Source organism: Zalophus californianus, chromosome 3 (genome assembly GCF_009762305.2).
Source record: "Zalophus californianus isolate mZalCal1 chromosome 3, mZalCal1.pri.v2, whole genome shotgun sequence".
Classification (NCBI taxonomy): Eukaryota; Metazoa; Chordata; class Mammalia; order Carnivora; family Otariidae; genus Zalophus; species Zalophus californianus.
Window position 1 is genome coordinate 86,395,983 of NC_045597.1, and position 12,351 is coordinate 86,408,333.

Consider the following 12,351-nt stretch of genomic DNA (forward strand, 5'->3'; position numbering starts at 1 on the left):
GATCCAGCTCCCTTTTCCAAGTCTTTCCCCTCTTCTGGCCCTGGGTCTCTCTGCCGCTACCCAGCCCTCTCCCCACCTCTGCCCTCCCCTCCCACTCTCCCCACACAGCTGAGAAATCACAGTTGTGACTCATCAGGGGGAGAGTCTGCCTCTGAGATGTCTAGTTGGGGGTAGAGCAGGTAGCTGTGAACCTGTGTGTGTGTGTGAGTGTGAGTGCCAGGAGTGGGCCCAGCTTGGCCCTCTGGGCTGTAGAGAAGGGAGCAGGTCACATCTGAAAATCTAGTCAGATTGCGTGCTGGCTCCCAGTGACATGAAGAGCCTGACCCCTGGCCGCCGCTCGCTGCCTTCCGTGTCCTGGGGTGGTTACCTCCTGCTCAGGGCTGCTCTGCTCCTCCCTCTGGTATTCCTGAGTCTTGGGTCCAGGAAATGGAGTCATGTGGGTCGGTGGGGCTGCCCTTACCTGGGCCCTCTTGTGCTCAGCTCACTTTTTAGCCACCAGGGTTGGGGTGGAGCCCCCAGGGGTGCAGTGTGAGATCAGCAAGGAGGGGTGCCTGACCCCTCAAGCTGTCTTTGAGGGTATCCCCCTCCTCCTGGTTTCAATCACTCCAGCAAGCCTGACCTAAGCTCCTCCGGTTGGCCTGTACAGGATGAGGAGGTCTCAAGACTTGGTGGACTCAGGGTTGCTTTTGGGGATCACAGCAGCCACGAAACCTTCTGATGGTCCCAGTGCCCTGGGCTGCGTGATGCTGGCTGTGGGCCCCCAGGACGCCGGCTGGGGTGGGAAGCCATCTGTGGTATTGGTGATTGGGCACTCTTGGTTTGGCCACCCTCTTTCTCATGGTAATGCTTCCCTTCTCCCGCTGCCTTGGCAGGTCCTCCAGAAACTGGGAAAGGCGGATGAGACAAAGGATGAGCAGTTTGAACAGTGTGTCCAGAATTTCAACAAGCAGCTGGTGAGTGTGGGTGGCCTTTGGCCTTAGGGAGCTTGTGCAAAGTGGAAGTGAGGCTGCCAGGTAAAAAATGTCAAGAGCTGAGTTTGTGGAGTTAGAGAGCTGGGAGAAGGGGCCAGTGTGGGCTGGCAAAGTCACGGAAGACTTCCTTGAAGAGGGAGCACTGGCTCTGGGCATGGACCAAGGGCAATAGGAGGGAGGGCTGGGGGTATCATTAGGTCTTTGATAAGGCATATGAAGGCCTGGGGCAGGTTGGGGGGGGCGGTAGGGGTTATGGGGGAGTGGGCAATAGATTTTGGCCAGACTCTGGAAAACCTCAAATGTCAAGGCAAGTGGGAGCTAAAGAAGCTTCTTGTGAGGAGAGTGGCGTTTGCAGAGTTTACTGTGGGAGCAGAGCAGACAGAATCTGATTTGAGCACCTGCTGAGCATGGCCTATGGATGCCTCCCAATAGCCCTATAAGGAATCCAGTATCATCGTTCCCCTTTTATAGATGAAGAAGTTGAGCCTAGAGAAGTTGGGTAATTTGCCTAAGGCCATCCTGCTTTGGGAGTGGATTTAGATCCATACTTGTTTGGTTCCAAAGATTGCAATGGCACCCTTACCAAGTTCCTTTAGACAGTTCAGAGACCAGTGACAGAAGGGACTTAATCAGATTGGCAGCCTGGGGGCAGTGGTTAGATACAAGGAAGGACTTCCTGACTGAAGGACCCTGAATACCTTAACTGGGATGTCCCTGAAACCTTTTCCCTCACATAAATCTGCTAAGTCTAAAATTGGCCACTTTTTTTTTCTGTGACCCTGCGATCAAGACCTGAGCTGAGATTAAGAGTCAGACGCTTAACCTACTGGACCACCCAGGTGCCCCTAGAATTAGCCATTTCTGTGGCTGTATCTGAAGATATAGAAGGGAGGAATGAGATTACCCTGGTGGTTCTCCCCTCTCTGGGAAGGGCCTGGTGGCAGGAAGTGAGGGAGAGCTGGGCCATGGCCCTGTGCCTTCTGCAGGCCAGCCCCCAGTGAGAACAGATGGGGATGGAGGCCAGCAGGGGCCACAAGGAATGGGAATGGGCATGGGGGGTGGGGTCATGGTCTAAGCTGTGCTCGGAAAGGGGCCAAATAGGCCCAGACTTGGGGCTGGGAAGGACCAGGCCTCTCCCTACTCCTCGTTTATGCCTGAGCCCTCTGAAAGCACTGAAGGTGCCCACCAATACCTCTGCAGCTGGAATTAAACCTGGGGGAGGGGGCTTTCTTTGGAGAACTTTGACAGTCCACTGGCCAGGAGCTGGGAGCTGGGGAGCATGCTGGGAGAGGGAGGAGGGTATGCTAGGAGAGGCCCATGGGCCATGCTGGGAGAGTAGGGGGCATGCTGGGTGAGAGTGGGGGGCATGCTGGGAGAGAGTGGGAGGTATGCTAGGAGAGGCCTGAGGGGCATGCTGGGAGAGTAGGGGGCATGCTGGGTGAGAGTGGGGGGCATGCTGGCAGAGGGCTGGGGAGCATGCTGGGAAAGGGCCAGGGGGCAAGCTGGGAGAGGCCCAGGGAGCATTCTGGGAGAGGGCCAGGGGGTAGGGGACATGATGGGAGAGGGCCTGGGGACATGATGGGAGAGTGCCTGGGGTTGGGCGGATGCATGATTGAAGAGAGGGGTGCGGAGAGCAGCTGGGAAAGTCTCCAGGGCCAAGTCCACTTTCGCCTGCCAGAGGAGCTCAGTGGAGAGGCTCCTTGGGGCAGGGATGGGAGTCCTCATGGCTGCTTGTCCCCCAGGCCATGAATGGGAGATGTTTCAAGGCCCAGGTATGTGCCATGTCAGAGCCATCTACTGCCCCTGTGGCCCTGGGAGAGCCCCTGCTCCCTGGGTGTCAGTTTTGCAAAATGGAGGCTTGGACAAGAAGACTGAAGTCTTTGCTTCTGACTCTTTCTGCTGAAAGCCCCTGGGGTACGTCCCCTACTCAGCTGGTTTCCTCAGGTTATGGGATGCTCTGAAAGTCTTTTAGGGAATCACTGTTTCTAGAGTCCCTACTCTAGACTAGGTACTGCTTGTGTTTTACAGACCTGAACCTTGCGTTCCTGAGGTGGATGCTGATAGTCTCTTCATTTTATAGAGGAGGTACTTGAAGCTCAGTGGGGTTAAGTGACTTTTCCAAGGACACACAGTGTGTGGTGTCCAGATCTGTCTACTCTCAGGTCGGCTCTCTGGAGCCGAGCCACAGTCCTGAGGACGACTGGCTGGGCTGGGGAGAAAGATTAGGGCAGCTCCTGAGCTGGGTGGGGGTGATGGGGCTGCCCCATCAGCTGGGCTGTTTGGCGGAAGGCGAGCAAAGTACACGTCTGGGAGCTGAAGTTCCCTGTGGCCTGGCCCCAGTGCTGGGGCCAGAGCGTTACTGTCCACTTTTGTCCCTCAGAATCACCCCCTCTGGGCCCTGGCTCTGGACAAGGAGTCACTCAGTGATCCTTGGGCAGAGGGGACAGGCAGTGAGGCCAGTGCTGAAGATAGTCAGTGCTGGTGGCTCCCTGGAGGTGGACATGGGGTGGGCACTTGAGCTGGGGCTCTGTCTGCCTTCAGGTTAGGTGGGGTGGCTGGTTTTTCAGGGGCCAAGTAAGAAGGGGTAGATTTGAGGTCTCATTTAAGACTTGGGTAACCCTCTCTTGGGGGTTAAGGCAGCCAGGTGGTTCTGGATTTGATGGGTGTGTGGGGGTGGCTGGAGCCCTGGGCTTGGGCGACCCTGGGAAAGGTGGGGTGGAGGCTGAGTGTGTGAAGTCTGGAAGCTGAGTGTTCTCCTGCTCTTTATCTTTGAACACCAAGCGCAGTGGGCCCCATGCTAGTCGGGGACTAGGCTGGCAGGGGATATGGGCTTCAAGGAAGCAAATCTCCTACCCCTTCCTACAGGTGCCCTAGGTGAGGGAGTACGTCACCTTGCTGTCGCCGGCTATCACAAGGGACAGGTTTCATAGCCCTTCCTGGGCCCACTCAGCACCTGTCTTGGCACTTCTGCCCTCTGTCCCTGCACTGAGAAACAGCTTGGCCCACTCAGAGGACCCAGGATAGCTCCCAGGAAGGCCTGAGTTGAACCTGAGCTGGGGGGTAGTGGAGGGGGGAGGTGAGTGGGCCAAGCTCTTCCCCCTGGGACCACCTGTATCTTGCACCCCAGGGCTCATTATTGCTTGTCTGTTGCTGAGGTGGGGCAGGTTGTGTTCCTTCTTGTTCTTAGGGCCTGCTCTGCTCCAAGAGGGCATCCCTGGCTATTGCGTGAAGATCCTTTGGAATGGACTGCAGAGGGGTACAAGTCAGCTGGGGCCAGGGGGAGTCCTGCAGGAGGGATGTCCCTGCCGCCTAGACCCACTGGGAAGATGAGGGCTTGGGCCTTCAGACCACTGATGGGGGCTGATGTCAGGGGAGGCAGGGAGCACACTTTGCAGGAAGGTGCAGCAGGGATGTGGGGTGCTGGCCAAGCTACCCCTGTGGATTTACACTAGGTGTTGGTACTGGGTTGTGGTGTCCTTCCAGACTCCTGAGTCCAGAGCCAGGAGAGCAGGCTGAAGGGACTGTGCTCCAGAACTTCATTCTTCCCTCAGCTGCTCTTCAAGGAGTGTATTAAAGCCCTAGGAACCTCCAGAGAGTTGTTTCTCAGGTGCCCTATGTGGGGGCCAAGGGAGCCAGTTTGGGAGCAAACACACAGGTTCTGTGCTGGCCTGACTGGGCGCTGCCCTGCAGGAGGCAGCTGCATGGGGGAGGGCTGTGCCTGATCCTGGGGACTGACTGGGGAGTGTGGCCTAGGGGCCCAGCTGCAGTTGGCACATGTGAGGCAGAGCTCTGGGTAGCCCTTTGCACATCTGTGCCCAGTGTGCCTGCTCACAGCGTGGCCTTGTTCGGGAAGCACAAGGGGCCCTGGTACTGCCTGAGGCCCAGGCAAGCACAGCAACCCGCCCCTTGGGAGACTCCTTCCTCGGGGTGCAGAGTAGACAGGCGCTCGCAGGATGGTGGGGAGGGGAGTGAGATGACAGAGGCTTGGCAGGAAGAGAAACTGAGTCTGGAAGATTCTGTGGCATCAGATGAATGCAGTAGCCTCGAGTCATGAACACGTTTGAATCCTCATCTCCATCACCAAAGCATCAAGAGTGGGATGGGCCCTTCCCCATTCCCAGTTGCACAAGGCCCACATCTGATCCCTGATGGAATTCCAGAGAGATTAGGATGCTGTGGATTGGCCTTTAATCTTTAATCAGCAGGCCTCCATCTTTGAAGTTCCTCAGAATTCCGTGTGGCCAGGGTTCTCTAGGCTATCTGTGGTCTGTGGGGATTGAAGGAATTTTGGAGAGGGTTTTTTTTTTTTTTTTTCCCACCACCCCTTGTTTCTTTGTTTTTTTCTAATTGTACATCTTATGCACTGCCTTGGAACCCTCCCTGCATGACACCTCTATTGTCTTCTGGAAACACCCGTCATGATAAACAGGCAGCTCCCTGGAGGGCCTGAGTGCCCAGGCTGTGGGGATTCTCACCAGTTCTACCAGTCTGTGTTGCACTGGGCAAGTCACTGAACCTCTCAAGCTCCCTCATTTGTCAGATGGGGACAGTGATGCTATGGAGATGGATGCAGGGAAAGAGCCAGCCCTGCTGGACAGGTGGTACGTGATGCTCTGAGCACACTGGGAGGGGAAGAGCAGGCCCTGGCTATGAGGAGGGAGAGCCTGTTTGGGGGGGTTGGAGAGGTTTGAGGGTGCCTGGGGTGCACCTAGAAGGCTGGTTGTGTCCCTGCTTTCCCTCAGCTGGAGTGGAGACCACTTTTCATCTCCTGCAGAGGTGCCAGGCAGGCCAGGAGTGGGACTGTGGCTGCTTGTGGGTCTGTCTGTCTAACCCTCCACCAGGGCAAGGGAACACAAAACAAGGGTGTTGCCGAGATGTGAGCAGCATAAGGCAGGGAGATGCCAGGAGTGTGCTCGTCCCCCAAAGAAGCCAGCTTCTGGCACTGCCATCCTTGGCCCTCCAGAAGCCCTCTCTCCTCAGGTCCCCCCACGGCCCCACATCACCATCCTCAGCATGAAGCCCATCTCTTGGAGCTGGCCTTCAAGGCTAGACGTCTGGCCACTTAGGCTGTTCTTCCTGAGCACACACTAGCTGGTGGTCTGCCAGGCAGGGGTCATTCATCCCAGCTGACAGATGAAGAGACCAAAGCTCAGAGAGGTTTGGTCACTTGCTTAGGGCTATATGTCTAGTGAGGGCCAGAGTTGGGTGGGTTTTCCTAACCCCAAAGCCAGTGTGCTCTCTGAGACCCTTTTGCACGTGGTTTCTGGAAACTCCAGCATCTCACTGTTGGTGCTCACCTCACCTGTTGCCTCAGCCTGTTCACCCCTTCTCACCTGGGGCTCAGTTTTCCTGCTCCTGCCTTGTGTGGCATTGATAATCCAGAGGAACTGGAGGTTTTGCCTCTGAGTCCATCCTCTCTGCTGGTCCTGCTGTCTCAGCAAGTCCCTGGGGCTGCCTCCCCAGCTCAGGGCCTTCACTGTCTGGTCCAGTCCCCTGGTCAATCTTTTCCTCTTACATCCTACATCCTCCCTCTTGGCTGGGCCAGTGTCCTGAGAGTCGTGAGCATGACCCCCCGCTTCTGTGCATCCTGGCTAAGCCATTTCCTTCCACCTTCCACAGCCTACTTACCCTGGCCCTTCCAGGGCCATCCTCTGTCCCTGGCACCATGCAGTGGGAGTGTGCTGGCCTAAGCTTTCGGGGCAAGGTGCTGGGTGTTCCACTCCCGTGTTCTGTGCTTATTGGTCCTTTGGTCCGTGGTTGTGCAGGGGCATGCCTGATACGTACGCCAGTCCCTTTGTACATGTGTGCTGCATCATGCGTGTCATTCAGCCTGTGCCCCCCGGTGCCTTGTTTAGGGTGGAGGGGTCTCTACTTTCCTGCCTTCTTTACAGAGCTGAGAAGACTGCCTAGAAGAGACAGGTGCTGACAAACCAGGAGGAATACCCTATGGCTCACAGGGCTCCTGAGGCAGGGATGGTGCTGAGAAGTACTGGATGCTCAGTATGCATTTGCAGCCAGAGAGACAGTAGCTGCCGGCTCCGAGGGGCGCTCTGGGCCAGGCCATGCCCAGGAGCTGTTGCTCATGTCTTGTCTTCTCTAATCCTGCCCTGATGAGGACAGTGGATCTAGGGCGGCCGTCAGGAGCAGCCTGTGTTTGTCCACACGGGAGTGCAGGAAGGACAGGGTCGGGTACAGCGTGTGCCCCGGGCCCTCATCCTGGCCTTGGCTTTCTCTTTGCAGACTGAGGGCACTCGACTGCAGAAGGATCTCCGGACCTACCTGGCCTCAGTCAAGGGTGAGGGGCAGGCAGGGCAGACCTGGTCTGGGTAGTGGGCTTCATGGGACACTTAGGGGCCTTTGCCACATGAAGCTGATGGGGGCAGAGCTGGGATGGGGACCAGGGTTTGTGGTGGAGCGGTAAGTCTGACAGTGGGGCCTTCGGAGGTGGGGGCAAGGGTGACCCCTCCCTGTCCCTCCCCTGCCCCCACCCATGTCCCTCCGTGGCCCTGGCTGCAGCACGGCCCTTCTGCCCCACAGCCATGCACGAGGCCTCCAAGAAACTGAATGAATGTCTGCAGGAGGTGTACGAGCCTGACTGGCCTGGCAGGGATGAAGCAAACAAGATAGCTGAGGTGAGCGTGAGGCAGGTGACCTCGGTCCTTCCCAGAGGGCCCTCTGGTTTCAGCCTCAGACCCATTCCGCCCTGCCTTGCCCTCTGGGACAAGCCCTTCTGGTTTTCGGGCTTTCACATGCTGTGTGCCCTTGGGCAAGTCACCTACCCTCCTTGACCCTACCAGCCCTGGGCTTATCTGTCCCTTATACTTGCCCTGGGAGAGGCTAGAGGGCAGGAGTTACTACCCTCATTTTACAGCCAAGGGACCTGAGGTTCTGAGAAGCCTCTGGGCTGTGAACCCCAGGTCTCTGGGAGGAGAGAGCTGGGGACTTGGTGTGGCCCAGCTCCCCGGGGCCGTATACTCATGAGCTCTCACCTCCTTCAGAACAATGACCTCCTCTGGCTGGATTACCATCAGAAGCTGGTGGACCAGGCGCTGCTGACCATGGACACATACCTGGGCCAGTTCCCTGACATCAAGGTGAGAGGCACTCTTTGTAGATCTGTCCTGCTCCGGCCGGGTAGCCTGTGCAGGGGGAGTTGAAGTGGGGATAGAAGGGTGGGGGGAAGGGGTCAGCCTTGGGTTGGCTCAGGCACTGAGGTGACTCTGCCCTGAAGGCTGGCATCTCCCTCACCTGGCAATTCATCCCTCTAGGGCTGATCCCTCTGAGGCCAGCCCACCAGCCCCTAGACCTGGGCCTTTCTGAGCTGAGGGCTTTGGGTCTCCGGACTTGGGGAAGAGACCCCATGGTGCATGTATGTCTGTGTGGCCACGTCACTGTGGAGTGACTATAGGTTGTATAAGGTATATTAAGGGGATGTAAGGCCTGAGCATGGGTGCCTGATAGGTGCCCTCCACTACAGCCAGTGGGCCCCAGGTGCTTCAGACATGGAGGCAGAGGTGTTGAGGCGAGGTGGTGACTGTTGTGCTGGACCTGACCCCCTGGGGGTTGGACTCCATGCTGGCCCCCGTGGCCACCCAATGCGGATGCCCCAGGCTCCTCAAGATGCCTTATGGGGAGTGGGCAAGGGAGGCCAATGGTGGTAGCCTACCAGTAGAGAAGCCTGGGGTCCAGGAGGGAGAGGCTTGTCGCACACAGTACTGGCTGGTTTGTACTGGCAAAAATGGCTGAATATTAAAGACAGTGGTTTGACCTCTGTTTAAGAAAGGACCCCCTGAGGGCATGGGTCGCCTTGAAGGGGTGAGCTCTTTGCCCCCAGAAATGTTGGACGAAGTGTTTCAAGCATGCATTAGATGCACTTCTTGAGCCTGGGGTCGACTGCCCTGGGCCCTTTGGCTTCATCCAGCTCCCAGTGCCCACAGCCCAGTTTCTCTGAGCCCAGCCTGGGTCAGCATCCCAGCAACCCCCTCACCTCCGTCTGTCCTCAGTCACGCATTGCCAAGCGAGGGCGGAAGCTGGTGGACTATGACAGTGCCCGGCACCATTACGAGTCCCTTCAAACTGCCAAAAAGAAGGATGAAGCCAAAATTGCCAAGGTAAGGGCTGGAGGGCAGGGTTGGGGGAGAGCCTAACGGGGGGTACCCAAGTCCCCTGGAGGGGACTTCTTCTTGTGCTGTGCTCACTGCACCCTTTTGCCCTGTTGGTATCACTGCTCCCCTGGGGCAGGAATCATCAACCCCACTTGCAGATGGGTTTACAGCTGGTGACTAGTCCCAGGTGGTAAGCGGGGTGAGGGATACTGCTGGGATCATGGCAGGTGAGGGAGAGGCCTCTGTGGGCCACCTGGGTGAGGGTCCACTTCCTGCCTATTCTGTGGTGCTTGCCCTGGGCCCTGGGCCCTCCGCCCTGCTCTGAGGCCACTTTCCAGGATGAGAACAGGCCTGGCTTGGGTTTCACCGGGACGGCCCCACCCGACCTGGCGTGCTCTGAGTGGAATTCTGTCATGGGATCCGATGTGACCCTGTCTCCGCTGGAGCAAGCCTCGGGGCACAGGGCTTGAGCTGGTCACGCTGTCCACAAGTGAGGGGCTGAGGGTGGCTCCCCTCTCCCCAGCCCACCCCGGGGCAGGACCAAGCTTGCTGAGCCCCTCTGCCCCTGCTAACGACTCTCACATTTTGCTTTGCAGTTGGAGTTCACCCCTTTCCCTGCCCCTTGCCCAGGGCTCCCTTTAATTCTTTTAGCCTCAAGGGGCCTTTACCTGCTGGGGGGCTGGCCCCCTGGAGGGGTGGCCAGCTTGTCTGTCATTGCATTTGAGACGTTTGGACTTGGTGTTTAATATCTGTGTCTTTGTTTCTCTCTCCCCATCTCCCTCCTGTTTCTCCACTCTCCTTTGCCTTGACCTCCCCTCCCCACCCCCAGCCTGTCTCGCTGCTTGAGAAAGCTGCCCCCCAGTGGTGCCAAGGCAAACTGCAAGCTCATCTCGTAGCTCAAACTAACCTGCTCCGAAATCAGGTGACACTGGCTTCTAACCTTGCACGTGCTCGCGCCTGCTGGTCTGTTGTCCTGTCCTTGGCGCTGGGCGCCTGTCTTGCACTGCCCAGGGCGGGGGAGGGCTTAGTCCCTTTCCTGGGTTGGGGGGCAGGGCCGTTTACAAATGTCTCTGCTGAGAGAGCTCCTGCTTCAGATGAGACCTGAGGTCAAATGTGGGGGCTGAGAGAGGCTTGGGGCTCTGGTTAACCTGGGGAGGGCCCCGGGCTGTTGCTTCATGCCCGGGTCTCTGGTAGTTCTGAGACTCTGTGAAATCCTAGCCTCTGGGAATGCAGGAAAGCCTCTGAGCCATTTGTCCTCTCTGAGGGCTCCTGTCCTGACATGTGTTCTCCTTCAAGCCTCACAGAAACTGTGAGGCTACCCAGAATTTACTGAAGAGACAGACCTGCCCAGAGATGCAAAATCCCCAGCTCACAGGGACCCCTGGGACCTGTGGGCCCTCATGGTGCTCCTGGACGGGGAGCCCCGGCAAGGCTCTTCAAGTGTGGCTGGGATGCTGAGACCTGGGGCCTAAAGGGTCTGCTCTTTGGGAGTTTCATGAAGGGCAAACTAGGCACCAGAGTGGTTCTGGAGGGCTTCTCGGAGGAGGCTCTTTGTACAAAACTCCTGACTGATCCTGTTTTCCTGGCAATACTTCACTCTTCTCAGCCCTCCGCCCTCGGGACGGGCTGGGTTCTGGGTGAGCACAGTGTGGCTGGGGACCGCTAGACACACTCTGGGAGAGGTGGCCTTATGGTTTTCTCTCCAGTGAAACTGACAGGGCTCCAGAACCCCTCATGGTCCTGAGGTGGGGGCGGGCGATGGAGCCCTGACCCACAAGGTTGGGTTTCTCTTTGGGCAGCTGCCCGATTTTTTCTGGGCCAACTCCTCATTTCATCATCTTCAACCCACATATGTTGAATGCCTGTGATGTGAAGAGCTCAGGGCTCAGCATGGGCTCATGGCCCAATTTCTTACCTGACTTGCTGCCTGATTTATTGTAGGCCAAAGTTATGGGGCTGACTTTGGAGTCGGTGACAGCCCCACCGTGAGGCCGGGGTGACCCTGGATCTCCCAAATCTGGGGGAGATGGTCCGTGGGAGGTGGGGAGGAGCTAGAGGCTGGAGCACCAGCCCTGCCTGTAGAGTTCAGGACTTCTGGTTGGAGGGGGATGGGGCCACTGACCCAGAGCCAGGGTTTCTGCATAATTTTCCCTGAAGTGGGTTTGGCAGGAGACCAGGTGAAATTTTTTGTTGCCCCTGAGAGACTGTGGGGCTTGGGGGTAGTGCCCATGGCTGTTTTTGGGCTCCTGAGATGGGTGTGGGTGGGGGATCCTGCTGGGAGGGCCCCACACCCCTACCTCAGGGGAGCCACTAGGGAGGCTAAGGCACATGATCTCATTTTTGGTTGTTGGACTGCAGATGTTTGGCCTTTTGGCCAAATTGGCTTTCCCATTTGGATGCAGTTTTTATTTGAGTGTATCCTCTTTCTGCCCCCACCCTGCCTCATGCCTGGCTGGAAGCTGGAGAGCCTTCTGAGTTCCCCTGGCAGCTGGCTGGCTGTGAGCTGGGGCACTGGGGTCCTGGGACTGCCCTGCTGGCTGACTTGACTTTGGGGAGGGAGTGTGGCCTGGTGAAGCTGTGCTCTCTCAAGCTGACGAGCACCACATAGCCTGTGGGCTCGTTCTGAGCTGCTGTCTGCACCGGCCACAGTCCCCTCAAACCTGCCTGTAGGACCCTGGTGCCCTGCAGCCTGGTAAGTGGGACTGTTTCGGCCTGCTCTATGTGTCCATCAGCATCAAGCCGAGCCACTGGGGCTGCAAAGCCTGCCCAACGATGGACAGCTTTCCCCCTACTTCCTGCCACCCCAAGTGTTTCTGAAACAGCCAGAATATGAGGAATGGGACCCAAAGGGAATAACAGACACAGGCCCTGAGTTCCAGGAACACTAAAACAGAGCCACCCTGTTCTTTGCAGCATTGCTGGGCGTGTGACTAGGGCTTGGCCTACAGCAACGAGCTGCGTGTCATTGTCGCCATCATTGTCACGGATGTTCTTTGAGGAGTTAGGACCAGCATCGTAGGGGTGGTGGCTGATGTTGAGCTGGTCTCTGGGGGCATGGGAGCTGGCGAGCATGGGCCTTGAGCCAGACCCTCGGCAGCTGGGTGTGTGACAGTGTCAGCACTCATGGTTAGACCTGTGGTAAGAGTCTCTCATTTTGTGGGTTGTATAGACTCACGTTAGTGGCCTCCACTCAGGTACTGGGATGCCCAGTGGGGTAAGGCAGGGAAGGCCTGCTGGATCTGATCCTCTCCAGGAGCTGCCCAAGGCATGCATGT

General features: G+C 57.5%; 1 protein-coding gene across 16 annotated transcripts in view; it reads left to right on the top strand.

Moving 5' to 3' along the window:
* BIN1 (bridging integrator 1) overlaps positions 1-12,351 on the top strand; it is a 64,205-nt gene that overhangs the window by 35,202 nt on the left and 16,652 nt on the right. For 9 of the 16 annotated variants that reach the window (XM_027588465.2, XM_027588463.2, XM_027588468.2 and 6 more), the window contains exons 2-7: positions 873-953; positions 7,212-7,266; positions 7,509-7,603; positions 7,970-8,065; positions 8,975-9,082; positions 9,906-9,998. In XM_027588465.2, the coding sequence (XP_027444266.1) occupies positions 873-953; positions 7,212-7,266; positions 7,509-7,603; positions 7,970-8,065; positions 8,975-9,082; positions 9,906-9,998 (528 nt within the window). The remainder of the gene's footprint in view (positions 1-872; positions 954-7,211; positions 7,267-7,508; positions 7,604-7,969; positions 8,066-8,974; positions 9,083-9,905; positions 9,999-12,351) is intronic. The other 7 variants (XM_027588467.2, XM_027588469.2, XM_027588473.2 and 4 more) reach the window with 1 other exon arrangement.